This window comes from Sinocyclocheilus grahami, unplaced genomic scaffold (assembly GCF_001515645.1).
Source record: "Sinocyclocheilus grahami isolate Dianchi unplaced genomic scaffold, SAMN03320097.WGS_v1.1 scaffold242.1, whole genome shotgun sequence".
In the NCBI taxonomy this organism is placed as follows: Eukaryota; Metazoa; Chordata; class Actinopteri; order Cypriniformes; family Cyprinidae; genus Sinocyclocheilus; species Sinocyclocheilus grahami.
The window spans coordinates 1,118,375-1,138,608 of record NW_015505421.1 but is presented as its reverse complement, the minus strand read 5'-3'; the positions used below and the strand labels follow the sequence as shown (position 1 = coordinate 1,138,608).

Genomic DNA, 20,234 nt, shown 5'->3' with positions numbered 1-20,234 from the left:
TATAATAATTAATTAATTAAAACGAAAAACAAATCTACATTGTATAGTATTATGACAGCGATTTTAAACCTTGTGGTTTGGGGTCGGCGAGTCTCTTTGTGCTCACCAAAGCTGAGTTTATTTGAACAATAATACAGTAATACTATGAAAATTTAAAACCTTAATTGTTTTAATTTAAATGTAAACTATTTTAAATAACTGTTTTCTCTATTATTGATCAATGGTTTTAATATATTGTCAAATGTAATTTATTCAAATTTTCAGAATTTTGCTCATATTAACATTTTATTATGGTATATTATTATCAATGCAATTAACATTTTATTATGTTAATATTATTATCAATGTAATATTTATTATTATCAATGTTTAAAGCAGCTTTTGCTGCTTAATATTTTTGTAGAAACCATGATACATTTTTTTTCAGGATTCTTTGATGGATAAAAAAGTTTAAGAGAACAGCGTTTATTTAAAAATTGTAACATTATAAATGTATTTACTTTCACTTTTCATCAGTTTAAAGTTCAAAAGTCTTCAAAAATTAAATCTCACTGACCCCAGATTTCGAAACAGTAGCGTACATACCCACACACACACCGCCTCTGGCTTGGTCAGTAGAGGTCTGCTGCAGCTCACGTATGTGAGGTGTGAATGTGGGTGTGTGGCATCTTCTTGGGAAATGGCTGTTGGATTGGCCACCACACCCTTTACAACAGGTTTAGTGTGTCTGTTTCTTGTTTGAATTCACATTACATTTTATAGTTCCTTTGTCTTCTGCGGAAATGCTGCTGCTTGTGTAAACGTTTACTGTGATTAACATAAATAGATAACATCTTTGCTATGTGTAGGTTTAGCCAATAAGACAGTGGACATGTATTAATATTTTTTTTGCACTGCATTGTGTGGATTAATGATTAATTTGATCCAAAGTGTGTCTTTGGAAGTCACCCTCCAGTAGAATGTCATATATCTGCACAATAATGATGTGAATAAGAGATGCATGATGAGATTGATATACATTTTTTTTGAATAAGTCTAAATAAAAAATACAATAAAATGTCATGAAATTATTCATTTTAAATGCTACAAATGGATTTAGGCATCAAGACATTATAATTAGGGATGTTATTTTTCCTAACGGACAACCGACGCTCGTTAACCGATTGTTAACCATTAACCGACAAGATTATTTTAAATTAGAATTGAATTAAATTAGAAAGGATAAGTGTCTGTGACCCGTTAAAAAATACTAACTTTTGTTAACTTTTGTTTTGATTAATTTTACATGCGCAAAAAGCAGCAAACAACAGAACATGAGGATTCACATGGTCATCATATACGCATCTGCAGCGCTCCTGCGAGCGGTAGCCTATAGCCTATATAACGAATAAGTAGGCCTATACGAGAAACATATTTTTACTTAATAAATTAAGAAAATGAAAGAAAAACTGTACAACAAGTAGCCTATATACAGAGCTTCGGTTCATTTTTGTGCTGCGCGAAAGGAAACCAGACGGCAGAAAGCGACATCCTATTTTTCTTTAGGCTTATTTTACAAAAGCACAAAAATGTGTTTTTATTGTGAATGTACACAAATAAAGGCAAACCTTTTACAATTCCGATTATCTTTAGGACTAAAAGGAGTAGTTTCTTCCACTGTTAGAAGGAAAAAATTCAAGTGATTGCGCCAGCGCCGCATGCTTGACAAAAATATGAATTGCCTGTTCATTATCATAATAAAATACAGTCAGTCAAACATATGGAAAAAAACACTATGCTCAGTTTAAAAATGTAGTAAAATCTGTGCCGTTAAGTGTTATCACAGTACCGCCGTGATGTTATGCAAAACATTTTGTTTTACGTGGATATTGGAACATGAATGAAGTACATAATAAATAATAATTTGCCATTCAAATACATCGCGAATATGGAAACATTTGATTTTGTGTGGAATGAGAGACCCAATGTTGGTTTCAGTTTAGTTTTAGCCTAAATTAATTCGTTTTGGCTTGTCGTTTATATAGCTAGCTTCTTATATTTTTAATTCTTGTTCTTTTCTAAATAGTCTACTGTTAGTTGAAAGGAATTGTTGTGGAGTGAGGGGAACTAAAATAGCCTAGCTATGTTTACAGTGTTTATTATAATGTTTGTAAACATTTTGCGTCGGCATTAGGCCCATTTCTGAATGAAATAAAAAATGTGACTTGTACGCAACTTGTTTTTCCCCCCTAAAAAATATTTTTTTTATACGCGTAGCGTACTTTAACCATGCAGCAAACCTTTTAAAATATTTTTATAAATTACTGAAAAAATAAATAATTAAATGACTTCTTAAACGGTTTAACTGATTGTATTAATCTGTCAAAATTCTTACTGTCGGTTAACCAGTTAAACGGTTAAAATGAACATCCTTAATTATAATGTAAAGTATGAAAAATAAATAATCATTCTGAGATTTGCTAAAGATTACATTTAAAAGTGTTGAAGATTAACTTCAAGTAAGCGGTAGATGACAGCTAAAGTAATCTAAAAATGTTGAATATTGGTTGATAAATGATATTGTCAGTCTTCAATATTAAATTTAATATTTTGTCAATTTGAATTTTTTGTAAATTGCTGTATTTATTCTCAAACATAGTTTGGCAATAACTAATCACATTATGTAAGAGAAAAGATCCTTGCAATAAAACTAAGAAACAACAACTATGCATCATAAAATCTAGTAACTTAATTATCATGCGTTTGTCCTTTGCACTTGAACTCCCTCATATCCGAGTACTTTAAAGACATCCAAACTCCACAGAGGAACCATCTCAAACTATTCAACACCACTAAAAAAAAAGTTTGTAGATGCTTATAGTTTATTAAGAAGCGTTGTGATGTAGTTGTCATTGAGTAACAGTGATTGTTATTATAATCTATTGTTTATCTTGCTGTCTCTATGGTAGTAGACATTAGACAGTGCGTTGGTTTAGGCAAGAGGTTTGTTGATCCCAAAAGGGTGTGGTTCAAAGACAAATAGATATCAAGGCTGAAGATGCGCCTTCACTGAATGATGCCAGACAAGTTGAGAGTTTAGTGAAAGCCAATATGAGTCATTCTCATTCATTTTATAAGGTTTGTGGTCATATTCATTTCATAAGCTTTGTGGTTATACACATGGGGGAAGTCAGCAAAAGGAGATAGTCTTATTTGTGTCCCAGGGTTACAGTAGCCCTCATGAGTTCCTGTAAGTGTCCATCACTCGGTTAATGCAGACTGACTCGTACATTCATTGGAGCTGAGCTGTTTGGAAGTGTTTGGTTTCCACAGCAACCATGCAGCCTTGCCAGGGTGTGTGAGAGGTTCTGACTGGACTGAGTGGTGACTCATGAGCTTTAAGTAACTGCGGAAAGCACTGTTCACTCTGACTTTAACCCCTCACCTCACTGAGAAAGCCCTATGTTCATGTTGGAACGGTAGCCTTATTTTATTCCAGTGAGTTTGAAACATTTGCTTTACACTTATGTGCTTAGCAGATGTTTTCTTACTGAAGCGGCTTAGAATGCTCCATAAAAGGTTCCAGTTAGAATGTGATTTATAGCCCTATTTCCACAGGAGAATTTGTTTCTCCAATTCTCCAAGCATTCCACAATGCTAATTTACTAAACACACACACACACACACACATATATATATATATATATATATATATATATATATATATATTAATAACATTTATTAATTTTTATTAATAATAAAATTAATATTATTTTTTACTTAATTGGATTAATATACATTTCATATATAATTTCTTTAAATGAATCAAAAAGCTAAGCTTTGCTAAGAAGAAAAAAAGAATTAAATTCACAAAATTTAAAAATGTGCTTTTTGTTTAGCAAATGATTCTTCATGACATTCCCTCCAGAGAAGTGTAAAGTTGCATGTTTGAAAATAGTCCCTCATATACTTTGACTTCAGTTATTGTTTAGGAAGCTTGAGGGTCAGACGAGTTGTTGAATGGAGAGTCATGTCGGGTCATGCGGCAGAGACAAAACTCCATTTTAGCTGACAGGAGCTGTTTGTGCACACATGCTGTTGTTGTACATGTGCTTGTGGCTGCTGTTGCGGTTGCAGCATTTGGCTTCTTTGGTCATTATCAGATAGAAGACCATATCCTGTGTGTATTATGTGTGTGTGTCACTGTCTGAACTCTGTTGACAGGTGCAGTGTAGGAGTGTGTAACTGATATGTAGAAAAACTACAGCTGGAAACGGCGCAGATGAAATGCATCTTTCAATTCATACTGAAAGAGCAGTATGTCATCACTTACCTTTCATTTAAAATGCTGCGAATCCCCTCTGTGTTTACTTAGGCAATACAATGAAACTGTACTAGAGCCCGGCCGATACCGATATTAGGGAGTTAAAAAAGACAGATACCGATATATCGGCCGATATTCTTTGTGTAGGCTATATTATAGTACAGTATAGTCTTCCCATTCGTGTGTCCAAACTTTTGACTGGTTCTGTATATAGAATACAATATATAGCTTACATAAACAGAATATATATACATAAACACATTTTTTGGAATGATAACTCAAATGTGGTGATCAAATGCTTATAATGATGTGACAAACATAGGCCTATGTAATGGAGGCAGGGTATTTAACAATAAACTTTATTATTCAAAGTGAGTCTGACATCAGTGCACTTAACAGTAAACTTCACTTATTATAAATAACTTTATAACACAAATAGAACAAAATATATATAACTTGAATTAAGAAATTAAACAAGGTAACTGTGTAGGGCAAGCAAGCTACTGCCAAACTAACAGGGGCAGGTTTATGCAGGAAGCACAGCTTTTCCAAATGTAAACATCTAAAATGGATAAATAATAATGAATAATATTTTTTCCCACAAACTCTGTGTTATGAAATTCCGTGTTATACAGTAAATTCCGTTTTTATGACTGGATTCCGCGATTCCGTCCATGTTTTCTGCATTGCGGAAATCATAGGGCTCTACTAATGTAGCAAACGAATATGATAAGCTCATTGTGAGAGTAAAAGACGAAGGCATTGATGTTTATTTATTTAGCATTGAGTCTCTCCAAGTAGGTGACAACGTAGCGTTAAATCACTATTCATGAGTTCTGGGCTGTGGCGCGGCCGGTAATCACCAGCATTGAGTGGCCGCGATCAGCTCCGGTGGCCGTAACACAGGACAGCTTTTCCAAATGTAAACATCTAAAATGGATAAATAATAATGAATAATATTTTTTCCCACAAACTCTGTGTTATGAAATTCCGTGTTATACAGTAAATTCCGTTTTTATGACTGGATTCCGCGATTCCGTCCATGTTTTCTGCATTGCGGAAATCATAGGGCTCTACTAATGTAGCAAACGAATATGATAAGCTCATTGTGAGAGTAAAAGACGAAGGCATTGATGTTTATTTATTTAGCATTGAGTCTCTCCAAGTAGGTGACAACGTAGCGTTAAATCACTATTCATGAGTTCTGGGCTGTGGCGCGGCCGGTAATCACCAGCATTGAGTGGCCGCGATCAGCTCCGGTGGCCGTAACACAGGCTTTAATGAGCCGCAGACGTGTGCCGTGAAGCGCAGATCAGTTCTAGTCTCTAACATCACTGAATCTGCTGTTAAAATGAACCATTCATTCATCATATCATCATGCAAAACAAAGAATTAGAATCATTGTAATGTGACGATCAAATATAGGTGCGGGTGGGTGGTGGGCGGATCATTTGAAGCAGCGGACTCGGGTGAAGTTTGAGCTCATCCGCGCATCTCTACACTACACTGACCTGGGTCCAGTAGCAAACAATGGAGCGCGCTCTGCTGGACAAACTAAGTAATTACACCATTCAGAAGCATTTAATCTGCGTTATATATTATGTAAAATAAAAATTTTCATATCGGCGGCATATTCGCCGATACCAATATATCGGCGACAGGCACATATCGGCCGATAATATCGGCTAAACGATATATCGGTCGGGCTCTAAACTGTACTTAGTTATGGTCTAGAAAGCGGGGGACTTGTTGAGTTGGTATTTTGTCTAAATGACTCAAAATACTAACTCTAATCCATTTTTTTAGTTGCACATTTTCTGACTCTGTTTGCATTTCCAGGAATTTCCAGAGTCCCCATTCATACAATGATTTTTCAGGCCCACATGTAGACCAGGACATATCTGTAAAGAATTAGTCATCTTAGTCTTAGTCATTGCATTATTCCAGCTTCTGGGGAAGAGAAAATGTGTCCTTAAAAAGATTAGAGCATTGATCTAGCATATAAGAGCCTTTTATCAGTTTTATCATTGAAAAAATTAACCAGTCATCTACCCATGTTCTCTTTCTCTGAGATTACTGAGATTGTAAGTATATTTTCGCCTTATCACCTTTACTATCACTTTTAGTTTTAAGGCTTTGGGTGTAGTGAGGGACATCCTTTCCATGTATATCTGGGTCTGGCTCAGGGTCAATAGCAAAACAATAAAATGTTAACATAAAAGCATCTAAAAAAATTAGCAAAAATAATGAAGGCATAGTAAAATGTGACCTTCATATAACACATTTTTATATTAATTTTCAAAATATGAATACTTGAAAAATATATTGTTAATGTTTTAATAAAAAAAAAATCAACCACTAGGATATTAAAGTGTCATAGTTAAAGAAAACCCTTACATTTGAATCTCTGTTATTTTAGACATCAAACTTCGACCCCAGGCCTTCATACACCGTAAATGTTGAGTTTTTAAAAAATCATTCACTTGTTGAGAATATTTGCATTCACACACAATTTTATCAGTTCAACGCTCACTGGCTTTGTGGTCTGCAAGCTATGTTCATAGCTTAAGGGCAAACAAAATGATATTTGGCAGCTTTCAGATGTAAATAAATACTCCAGTGATTCATTTTCTGCTCCTCCCTCACCATTTTGTGTGTTTTTTATTGACTGGCTTATGGTGCCACTTACCCTCACCAGTGCATATATTATTCGTCTGGTTATGGATAGTCAACAGCGACACTCCACCCTGCAAAAAGCAGCCCTCAAACATGGTTGTTTGTGCTGTCTATGTACATTCGGCCTTAGAAATCATAATAATAACTCAATATATATTATTTAATAAATAATGTAAATGCACTAAATAAAAAGTACTACACATACAGTGATGTAACTTGAAGTACCATGCAAATACCATAGTTCATAAATATAAAGGAGTCATTTATTGTAACCTTTTTTAAAGGTTCATTTACTAGTGTTGTTGCATCTTGTTGGTCTGTTAAGTTCATGCTAAGTATTTTCAGATGCCAATGTGAAATTTTGTCCTATCATCCTCTGGCTTTTCTGTTATCAGAATAAACACATGGCAATGAACAGTTATCATAGAGTATGCTGCTAATAAGTTTCCTGCACTTGTCATATTTAAAATAGACAGTCTCTCTGTGGTTATGTCATTATGAGTTTTATTGTCTACCATGAAAATTACATCTAATGAGTGTATGTTTAAGTGTTAATCTATAGGTGTCGGTTGACAATGAGAAAAAGCTTGATCTTACAGAGAGAGACGCCCTGATTACAGTGTTTCATTGTTTGGTTCAGGGCTGTCCTGCCTAAAAATGAATAAAATGAGATTTTCTGCTATTATGCTCTTAACTTAACAAATTAACTTAACAAATCTACAATATATCAACTTCAACAGGCACCTGTGTGTTCAAACTTTTTAGGAGAGATTAAATAGCTCTATGTTCAGCACAACATATGCATCTGAATAGAGAGGCGTCTCTCCTTTTCCAGTGAAGATATCTTTCTTCAGTGAAGATCTCTATCATTCTGAGGGGAGTAGGCTCATTCTCTCTCTCTCCCTCTCTGTTCTTTTATTTTTTTGTGATGTGATCACTGCCTCAGGACATTTCTGTTTTCCCTGCTATCCTCATGACCTCACTGAAGATAAACTGTCCCAACTGTCTAATGTTACAGTAAATAGGGGAATTCAGTGAGGATGCTTTAACATCACTTTTTTAAAAATGTTTTAAAAGAATGTACAGTATGTATCTGACATGTAAAACAACTCCCAAACATTTGGTATTTGTGAATGTTATACTGGTACAAAGTTAGAATATGATACTGCTAGCAGGGGTACACAAAAGTTTTAGATTAGGGATATTCAATTAAAGAGATCCAGTCCCTATACATTTCCTTCCAAGTTACGGTCCACACAGTTATTTACTTGCACTGTTTCAGTAGCCAATATATGACTTCTATGGCTATGAAAAGAAAAAGCAATGTGCCGGAATATTTATCGCTAATTTTGCAGCAATATATATCAAGACATAATAAATGTAATAGTCCTAATAGTATCTCTAAAGAGTAAAAATTGCAGTTATTCTGTAAAAAGCTGTTTGTAATGCATAAATCATTTTAATTTTGCAGATTTATTTTTTACAGAAATGCATTGGTATTAAATGGTTCTTTGAACATGACTAATGAAAATAAATTAAAAATATATTTTATTTCAGCCAAATTAAAATAAAGTGGCAGAGCAACCGCACAGCACGTCATAAAAAGCAGATAGAACATGGATAAGGGTTTGATTCCCAGGGAACGCGCATACTGGCAAATGCACATAGGTTGCTTTGAATAAAAGTGTTTGCCAAGTGTGTTAAATGTTGTGTGAAGCTTGTGCTTGCATTGTACACAGCTTCGTTGATTATGCTGGAAGTGATCTAGTTTTGTGACTTGCCTCTCACTTCCAGTGTAGCCATGACATGTGGCTTTCCATTGTCATGACAATTAGCAGAACTCATTTTCCCCCCACTGATTATAATTACATTAATTTATGAGAAATGATTCTCTGTCCAGAACTGGATCTCTGTACTAGTTTTTTTTTTTCTTTTAGTCTGGAACATTACAGATGGATATTTTGGAAAAAAATATTTTCTCTTGTTTGATGTCATGACAGCAATAAATAACACAACTGTGATGAGTGATTCAAGATGCTTTTTATTTGTTTCAGCCATTGATTTCTCAGGCATTGAGTAGGATGTCCAGTCTTGTTACTGCATATTTAAACCTCTCATCCTTTCAAAGGAGTGATTGGCAAAAAGAAAACATCCAGATTTTTGGATGAATGCTGAAGCTTCGAAAATGGTCCAAGTTGAATCGGTTCTGATGATCATGAAAAAAGTCTTTAACCATCCAACGAGCTGCACCGTGCTACTCAGGAGTGCCTGTCTGTGTGTGTGTGTGTGTTTGAAGACCTTTGAGTCATAAATTATAAATCCTTTTAAAATAATGGGCATATAAAATGTCTCTTGCGTACTAGCCTAGATGCGCATACATATTTGGTGAGACTCACACCCACTTCTGATGGCTTTTTCAGCTCCATATTACAATCCTTTTGTTATTAAAATGTCAAATGTAAGATGCGGACACACATGCACTCCCCTACACTTCATCCCAAACGCACATGCAGTGGTGCTTTGTTTGGTTGTGGTTGGATCTGGAAAGGCTTTGGACGGACTGACTCATTCGCTCTGTTATATAATCACCATCCACAGACTCTAAACTAAAGATCAAACACGTTTTTCATTTGCAAGTGATTTGTTGGGAATTCCGAGTGAACTTGTGTGCGGAGATGCTTCCACATAAAACAAGACATTCTAGTTCTGTTAAGGCACCATACCATTACTGAAAGACAAATTTAGTTAATTTATAAACAAAGCCTTGTATGTATATACAGTGGGTACGGAAAGTATTCAGACCCCCTTACATTTTTCACTCTTTGTTATATTGCAGCCATTTGCTAAAATCATTTAAGTTAATTTTTTTCCTCATTAATGTACACACAGCACCCCATATTGACAGAAAAACACAGAATTGTTGACATTTTTGCAAATTTATTAAAAAAGAAAAACTGAAATATCACATGGTCCTAAATATTCAGACCCTTTGCTCAGTATTTAGTAGAAGCACCCTTTTGATCTAATACAGCCATGAGTCTTATTGGGAAAGATGCAACAAGTTTTTCACACATGCAAAAATGTCAACAATTCTGTGTTTTTCTGTCAATATGAGGTGCTGTGTGTACATTAATGAGGAAAAAAAAATAACTGAAATGATTTTAGCAAATGGCTGCAATATCACAAAGAGTGAAAAATTTAAGGGGGTCTGAATACTTTCCGTACCCACTGTATGTATGTTTTGATTCATCTGAGCAGAATGAATGCGAATCAGGGTGTAACGGGGCAAACGAGACGTGAGGCTTGCGGATCCATATGCAAGGCTTTTATTGAGAGGCGTGGTCATGAAACAGGCAAGGGTCAGACAACAACACTGGTACAACACAGGCAAGACAAAAGAGTATTCCTAGGGCAAGCGTGTGTCTTCGATCGGCAAACGTAAACCAGAGGGCGAGGCAAACGGGTAATCCAAAACATGCAATAATCCAGGCAAGGTGCAAACATAGTCCAAACGACAAGACGAGAGAATTCTAAGACAGGCAGATAATCAGGTAATCGCAAGACAAAACTAGACTAAACTAGAAACTAGGGCAGAAGGCTCCGTAATGTAGCTATCACTGGGAAAGCGATAAGCGCTAAACAATACTCTGCGAATAGAGAAGGATTGAGTGGTTGTTATATAGAGTGTGTGTGTGATTGGCTGCAGGTGAGTCCAATCAGTGCAATGGAGCATGGGAAATATAGTCCAGGGTAACATGCAACAGTTTGTGTGGTGTGAGAGTCAATGTAATCAGAAGGCGACCTCTGGAGGCGAGCAGACGGAAGACCACGGACCGGATTCGTGACACAGGGATGTTAGAAGTGATTTGTTTCCTTTTTAAAAAACTTTTCCACTGGAATGTTTCCACTAGTTCCAAGATTATACTTAAAGTAATGAGCTATTCTTTTAATAATAATAATAATAATAATAAATGTACAATTATGCACATTCACATTAGATGACTTCAATCACATCAGCGTAATTTTATTTTTGTTAGTTTAGTTTTTATTTATTGTTTTTCGAAATACTACTTTTTTACTTATGTGAATACATTTAAGACATACTTTGCATACAAACATGTTTTTATACAGTAAAGTGCCAGTAGTATTTTCTGCATAAAACTGTTCAATAAACCGATGTGGTTGTGAAAGAGAAGGAATGGCAGTGCCATGTGACTAATAGCCTGAACTGATGTTTGTCTTTTGCCAAACCACTTGTAATGGGGAACACTGGAAGAGTAGTACTGCACACACACACCATCTCCATCCCATTCTTAACCAAAGGCAGCTGCAAACAGGCGAACGTTATTTTTGGAGAACCGGAGATGACAGTGGAATCTCTATATGTTTATTCCATGGAAAAATCAGTGGAAAACTGTTTATATTATAAGGCCGGAGACCCTCCGGCAGATTTAGTTAGACTGGGCTTGTACAAAGACGGAGGAGAGAGGGTTACTGTAATTGGTTCTGTTCTGGTGGTGTGTATGAGCCACGGGTGTAAGGGAGGGAGTGAGTCATCATCAGCGCCTAAACGCAGAGCTGCCACGCTGGCAGTGCCTCAGTCTATCCTCCCTGTTGCGGAGTATGAAACAAAGTGCACATTTATGCATATTGATGGATATAGGTAGATTTTAAGAAGGCTTTCATAATCATGTGACCCTTCATACACATTTATCCATGCAGAGATGGAGAGAGGAGGCCTAGATGTGCTACATCTTAGCTCTCCATCATTGTTCTGTTCAGAAATGAACTGTTTTTTCATTTGACATTAAAGATTGCGGTCATTTTTGCCAGCCTAGACAGAAAGATTAGATAAATCATGGAATGCTATTTCACTCTGAGGGAAATAGTTTTAGCATCTGTCATGTGCTAATGAATCAGGGAGGACAAATAATGTTCTCTTTGTATTGGGTGTTCAAATTCAGCCGCGGTTACAGGATCTGGTCTGATTGTAACACACACACACACACACATATACAGTGGGTGTTAAATGGATCGTAGTTGATCCGTGATCCGTACAGACCAAGCCCCACGGTTCAGCATGCATGTGATCTGCGGATTAATTGCAACATTTTACCATAATAGAGTATAAGTTTATCATTTGTTCGTATTTACACAAGCAAGCGAATTTTAAACAATTCCAGAGAGAAAAGACGAAAGGGAACTCGATTCGTTACTCGCGTGCTGTTCTCTATGCGAACACCGAACGAATCCTCTTCTGAATCCTCTGAACAGACACATAGACATAAAATTATGACAAAATACCCATCTCGACAATCATTCAGTTAAACGCAGTCAGTTATGTCTCAAGTGAATGAAAACAGCGAAAGAAATCGGATGTGATGTGTATCATCATATCGGATCCGTGCATCAGGTATTAGGGACAGCGGCCTTTAAATACTGCTGCTGTCGTTAATGATCATCAAACAATAAAACAGCTGTGATAAATCTATATTTCATTTATACAGTGAACACTATGCAGTGTTATTTTCCCTAATTATTACATTTCTGTATCTGAATACTACCAACCTTATTTTATTTGTAACATATTCTGTTGTATTTATTTATGCTTGTAATTTGTGTATTTGTTCTTATTTATACTGGCTGTTCTCTTGTCTCTTTAATCATGTTTAAACTTTCTTAGTTAATCTAGTAGTATTTGCTGTGGTACTTTGAAGTACTTGGCTTTAAGTAATAAATGGAAAGCAAGTTAAATCGTAATGTGATCTGAACCGTGAGATTTGTGATCCGTTGAACCACTAATATATATATATATATATATATATATATATATATATATATATACACACACAGTGGGTAAGACATAAGCACACAGCTAAAATAATGAAGGAGTGGCTTCACAACAACTCTGTGACTGTTCTTGAATGGCCCAGCCAGAGCCCTGACTTAAACTCAATTGAGCATCTCTGGAGAGACCTAAAAATGGCTGTCCACCAACGTTTACCATCCAACCTGACAGAACTGGAGAGGATCTGCAAGGAGGAATGGCAGAGGATCCCCAAATCCAGGTGTGAAAAACTTGTTGCATCTTTCCCCAAAAGACTCATGGCTGTATTAGATCAAAAGGGTGCTTCTACTAAATACTGAGCAAAGGGTCTGAATACTTAGGACCATGTGATATTTCAGTTTTTCTTTTTTAATAAATCTGCAAAAATGTCAACAATTCTGTGTTTTTCTGTCAATATGGGGTGCTGTGTGTACATTAATGAGGAAAAAAATTAACTTAAATGATTCTAGCAAATGGCTGCAATATAACAAAGAGTGAAAAATTTAAGGGGGTCTGAATACTTTCCGTACCCACTGTATATATATATGCCTATTATTATACATAGTACTATTATACAGCATAATTATTGGCAAAACTATTTGCCAATGTGGTAGGAAAAATAAACTTAATTTTAAAACTATTTTGAAACAAGAACTAATGTCTTATGCAGTTTTGTTTTCAATAAAAGATTTCAATATTTTTATAGAAAACAAAATACAAAAAAAAAAATTACAGTGGTGGGCTAAAACTGCTGAAAATTTAGACATGTTAATATATCTATGTTTAACTTTTTATTGTAATGTTAATAAAATAAGCATGAATTTAGATGTATTAGATAAGCAACTATAGCCCAGACAAGCCATAATCATCCGTTGAGACTACGAAGCCTCTGGGTATCTGCACCAACCTGCTCATGCTTTGATGATTTAGATATAATTTGAATATAAAATTGCACAACTACCTGGAACATAAAGTCCTTCAACAGATCTGCTACCTGTATATATCAAATAACTGGTAGTGTTAGAGGAAAGCTTAATTACAGAAAATAATTTAGACTCATCGCTCAGTTAAAAACAAAACAAAACAAACGTAGTATGAATAATGTCTATAGTAGGTCATGCTTACTCAAGTCTTTCCCAGCTGGTGTAAGGCTCTGTAAAAATTTGTCTTTAATGTTTTAAAGTTATTCTCAAATTTTGAACCATTACAGCTGGCCAATTCTGGTTCTGCATTGTTCTATTTTTAGTCAATGTTTATATTAGAGCATATTATACAACCCAGTCACCATCTTTTTCCTTCTGACCATGCGTTTTTCCTTCTGTATGTTTCACTCGGTCTCCATGGAGAACTCATGGTGGGCCTGCAGCCAGTCAGAGTGAGTCAGTCGCCTCAACAATTAAAAAGGAAACGTTTATTCATAGTGCAGTCGGAAAATGGGGAACCCCTGTATGAGACGATTCTGTTTAGTCACGTGACCTCTCCACCCATATAGTAGAAGTGGAAAGTACAAGTCACATTTACGTCAAAAGCAGTGAATCGGTGTATTGGGGAGCTGAATGGCGGATGAGAAGGTAGATCTTGGGCTTTAGGTATAAGGAGTTGAATTGCACCAATATGTTTTACTATGTATTTAAACACAGTAAAATGTATTGATGCCCTGGAACACTTAAACTTACAGGACGTAAATTTCACTGTTGTTCATTCAGCTAATCTGCATTTCAACATGCTGAAATAGAAATTAAAATAAATGATTGTTGTCAACTTCAAATCTGGCAGGATTTTTTTTAGGAAACAAATTACTTTAAATATTGAGACATGAAACATATTCCCCAACAATGTCCTAGCTTAAACAACATACAAGCTTCGTCCAGTTATAAAACCATAAAATGGTCATAAAACACTCGACTGAAGATACTATGGATGTATCACTTGTGTCAGACTGTGCGGTTTTACTATGTGCTTTTTATGGCTTTACAAGTGCTTTGATGAACGCCTACAGTCATTTTTCCTCTCAAAACCTCCAGCTGTTGCAGGTGACGGCTGTCATATGGTGCTTTTTGTGAAGCAACAAATATAGTGTTAGAGAGACTGTGTAAAGTCCAAAATTCAGAGAATGCAGTCATACACAAGACTATTTGTGACCCTGGACCACAAAACCAGTCTTAAGTCGCTGGGGTATATTTCGAGCAATAGCCAAAAATACATTGTATGGGTCAAAATTATTGATTTTTCTTTTATGCCAAAAATCATTTGGATATATTAAGTAAAGATCATGTTCCATGAAGATATTTTGTAAATTTCCTACTGTAAATATATTAAAACGTAATTTTTGATTAGTAATATGCGTTGCTAAGAACTTGATTTGGACGACTTTAAAGGCGATTTTCTCAATATTTTGATTTTTTTGCACCCTCAGATTCCAGATTTTCAAATAGTTGTATCTCGGCCAAATATAGTCCTAACAAACCATCCATCAATGGAAAGCTTATTTATTCAGCTTTCAGAGGATGTATAAATCTCAATTTTGAAAAATTTACCCTTATGACTGGTTTTGTGGTCCAGGATCAAATTTTTCCACGTCTGAGGGTGTGTGCATTATAGTCCACAGCTTTTTTTATGTGTTTTTTGACTAATAAGTACAAACCCAATTCCAAAAAAGTTGGGACACTGTACAAATTGTGAGTAAAAAAGGAATGGAATAATTTACAAATCTCATAAACTTGTATTTTATTCACAATAGAATATAGATAACATATCAAATGTTGAAAGTGAGACATTTTGAAATGTCATGCCAAATATTGGCTCATTTTGGATTTCATGAGAGCTACACATTCCAAAAAAGGTGGGACAGGTAGCAATAAGAGGCCGGAAAAGTTAAATGTACATATAAGGAACAGCTGGAAGACCAATTTGCAACTTATTAGGTCAATTGACAACATGATTGGGTATAAAAAGAGCCTCTCAGAGTAGCAGTGTCTCTCAGAAGTCAAGATGGGCAGAGGATCACCAATTCCCCCAATGCTGCAGCAAAAAATAGTGGAGCAATATCAGAAAAGAGTTTCTCAGAGAAAAATTGCAAAGAGTTTGAAGTTATCATCATCTACAGTGCATAATATCATCCAAAGATTCAGAGAATCTGGAACAATCTCTGTGCGTAAGGGTCAAGGCCGGAAAACCATACTGGATGCCCGTGATCTTCGGGCCCTTAGACGGCACTGCATCACATACAGGAATGCTACTGTAATGGAAATCACAACATGGGCTCAGGAATACTTCCAGAAAACATTGTCGGTGAACCCAATCCACCGTGCCATTCGCCGCATTAAGAGGAAGATGCGACAAAGAAGACCTAAGACAGTTGAGCAACTAGAAGCCTGTATTAGACAAGAATGGGACAACATCCCTATTCCTAAACTTGAGCAACTTGTCTCCTCAGTCCCCAGACGTTTGCAGACTGTTATAAAAAGAAGAGGGGATGCCACACAGTGGTAAACATGGCCTTGTCCCAACTTTTTTGAGATGTTTTGATGCCATGAAATTTAAAATCAACTTATTTTTCTCTTAAAATGATACATTTTCTCAGTTTAAACATTTGATATGTCATCTATGTTGTATTCTGAATAAAATATTGAAATTTGAAACTTCCAAATCATTGCATTCTGTTTTTATTCACAATTTGTACAGTGTCCCAACTTTTTTGGAATCGGGTTTGTACATTAAAATGAATGGCTATCAGTTTAACTAATGCTTATTCTGTGGGGAAAAAATGTATCTGCTTTTGAATTTAAGCTTTCTAATGGATGGTTTCGGCTCCAGTGTGTTTTAAAAAAAATCTTTGGCAAACCCTGTTCGTGGTCAAAGTTTTCTCAAAGATGGTCACATGTGAAATATTTCCTCGACAATTTGCCTTGGTAACATGGCAAAACATTCAGAGGTCTCTATTTTGTGGGTTTCTTTTTCGTCACAAAAGAGGACTGTGATTCATAGAGGGGCTGGAACCTGGCACATTCCTCTCCTCCTCTCTCTCTTTCTCTCTCTCTCTCTCCCTCAGCTGGCGCTTTGTGCCTGAAATGTTTCCACAAGATCAAAGATGCCAAGCCAAACCCTTTCCCCTTTTCTCTCTCTCACACACACATACAACTCGGCACACAAAATACACACTTTTAATGAAAACTTACTGGAATTGATGCTTTTATAGTTTTTTTTTTTTAAAGGACTCAAGGGTTTTTCAAATGCTGTCGTTTTGTAGTATTTTATTCAACTTATTAGCTATAACACACTTTATTTTCCAGTTTGTTTTCTTTAGCTCCCTTCACTCAAAGTTGACCATTTGCAGTGTAATCTTTGACCATGTTGGTTCAGTCAACAAGGACAATGTGACCCGGAACAGAAGTGACGCTAACACATGTTCTCCTATTGTCTACTTTAAACAGCCTCTGGTTGGTTTGGCTTCCTGTGGACAGATCCTGTTGAGAACTAAAACAGCAAAACAAATACAGTAGCAGATTTTTTTTTACATCAAATATAGAAAATAATAGAACAAATAACAAACATTAGACCACATGAGGCTCTTAAACTTTTATTGTTTCCTTCAAATGTGGCCTGCTCCACTGTGAGATGTTGTTTCTGCTCAATCTGCTTAATATTGTGCAATCAGAATAAGTATAGAACAAAACGGCACATTTAGGGCGCTGACAGGAACGGACTGGTTTTTAATGACCAAATGTCCTAAGTAGAAGAGGTTATGTTTCTGGATGTGTGTTTATGGTTGACTAAGCACAAATATGCCGCTGTTTACACGCTTTCATTGTAACCCACCTACTTCACTGTAGCCCCTCTGGACTAAAGTTGTAAATTCTCCCCTCTCTCTGTGTCCATTAAAAGTTTTAATGAGCAGATTTAGGCTAATTTTTCCACATTAAACACTGTATCCTGCTGAGGTTCAGTGCTTGTTTTTATTCCTGTAGCGTGAACAGCTAAAATACAAAAATCTGTGCGCTTTTTTTCAGTTCCAGTTATACTGTTCCTCAGAAATAGTGATGAATGTTACCTCAAAGGCTCTCTGCAAAAGTTCTCGCATATATCTTCCCTTCAAAAAAAGATTTTCCCATACTTTTGAATTTCAGTAACCAGTTCTTCAAAACTGTTATTCATCGAACTATTGTTTTACAAGTACATTACTTTAAGTAATCTCAGTCAGGGAGGTTAACTTTCCTACATTTAACGTTTTTTCATGTTCTCAGCCTCATAAAGCTTTTAGTGAAGGTATGTGGCTGTAAAGTGAAGTATGTGACCTAACAAAAAACCTCTGTTGTTGGGAATCGTAAGTTGGTTGAATTACTTCTCTCAGGAAGGAAGCCTGATGGAATGCTTCACAGAGCAGAGAATACAAACTCTAGAAGTTATTTGCTTTAGTCTGTTGAGTTTTAGTTTGCTTGCGTTGTAGTGTGAGTGCACATTGAGCGTACTTTTGTTGTTGGGAAGGAGTTGTGTGTGGGTAAGGTGCCTTAGGGACTGAAGTGTGGCAGAGTTTTAATTGTTTCAAGCCATGTTCGGTCAATCACTCACATGACTAATTTTGGAGCAGCTATTTTACAGGCCTTGTGAAATTTGATCTGGGAATGCACAGAGATGAACTCTAAACCTAAACGCTTGTTTTGAGAGAGAACAGATATGAGTGTTGATAAATTATACTCTCGTTTTAGACTGTAAGATTTGGCCTTATTATCCTTCTATGTTTTAAAACTGCAACCCTCACTTTGCCTTAATTCAGTTGATGCCATAGTAAAACTGTCAGTCATCTTTTATTTATTGAAGTGTTTAGCATTCTGTGTTTTTATTAAGGTTTGTATGGTTCCTTCAAAAATGAACAACACTGTAGTCACACCCATATGGTTTAAATTTACTGTTGGAGGCCCAAATCCTGCTCTGTTTCAGAGAGAGGATTCTTAAGGTTATTGTTTACAGATTTTAAAGAGTCCTTGGTTTTGGTAAAAAATCTCAGGCAAAATTGTGGGCAGTCTGGTGTTCATTTGCACTGAACTGATTATTCAAGCTTTGCTACTTGGCAAACATATTCAGTCAAGCTTATGGATGTAAATCAGATGCATATTTTACAGTCTTAGATCAGTTCTGACAGCCGAAAAGATCCGATCCTCTCCTGAGGTGCTTTACTCAGGCCATGATGCCACTCCACGGGGGAAGTCGTGGCCTAATGGTTAGAGAGTCGGACTCATAACCCAAAGGTTGTGGGTTCGAGTCTCGTACCGGCAGGAATTGTAGGTGGGGGGAGTGAATGTACAGCGCACTCTCCCACCTTCAATACCACGACTGAGGTGCCCTTGAGCAAGGCACCGAACCCCCAACTGCTCCCCGGGCACCGCAGCATAAACACAAACCGGGTGTGTGTTCACGGTTTGTGTGTGTTCACTGCTGTGTGTGTGCACTTTGGATGGGTAAATGCAGAGCACTAATTCTGAGTATGGGTCACCATACTTGGCCACATGTCACGTCACTCACTAATGTAGTTGCTCGCAATTTTCTGATACAAGAGACTTTCCTCACAAACCGCAACAGAATCAGAATCAGAATGAGTTTTTATTGCCAGGTATGTTTACACATACGAGGAATTTGTTTTCATGACAGAAGCTCCACAGTGTAACAGAATGACAGTGACAGAACAAAAACACAGATAATAAAAAATAGAAAAATAGAACAAGTAACTAAGGAATAAAAATATACAAATCGACAATTGTATGTACAGGTATATAACAATAGACAGTTGTATGTACAGGTATATTATGTGCATGAATGCAACATGCATGAATGAATATAATAATCTGACTATTCTGAATCTAATTGAAATAATTGTATTCCTCTGTGTGGCGAGAGGAAAAAAATGCTTTAATACCTTCTTTGTATTTTTGTGACTGTAGGAATGGTAAGAAAGAGTCGGATCTGGAATCGGCTCTGGCCAGACTGAAGGATCTGGAAGCTCTGCTGAACTCCAAGGACGCGTCTCTCTCCACAGCACTGGGGGAGAAGAGATCACTGGAGGTCGAAGTCAGAGATCTGAAAGCCCAGCTGGCCAAGGTGGTGATTCTATAAAAAGCTGCATGTCTAAGGGTTTGGTTGGTGTGGTGCTGTGGTTAAAGATCTGGGTTAGTGACCAAAAGGTTCCAGTTTGTGCCATTATTAGGTACTTGAGCAGGGTACATTTAGCCTAGTTTTCTCCAGGGTTATCTATATAATACATGCACTAAAAGATTATTTAAAGCATCTAAACTAATACTTGCTTGCTTTAGGGAATATGATTCAGCTCTATTTTTGCCAATATATTATTAATATCATATAAAAACAACCATCATAATTAAATGAATTCCCAGAAAAAAAAAAAAAAAAAAAAAAAAAAAAAAAAAAAAAAAAAAT

General features: G+C 36.1%; 1 protein-coding gene across 3 annotated transcripts in view; it reads left to right on the top strand.

The window, feature by feature from the left end:
- The window catches only part of LOC107598000 (lamin-A-like), a 32,485-nt gene that overhangs the window by 4,067 nt on the left and 8,184 nt on the right, over window positions 1-20,234 (top strand). For all 3 annotated transcript variants that reach the window (XM_016289239.1, XM_016289237.1, XM_016289240.1), the window contains one exon: window positions 19,742-19,898. In XM_016289239.1, the coding sequence (XP_016144725.1) occupies window positions 19,742-19,898 (157 nt within the window). The remainder of the gene's footprint in view (window positions 1-19,741; window positions 19,899-20,234) is intronic.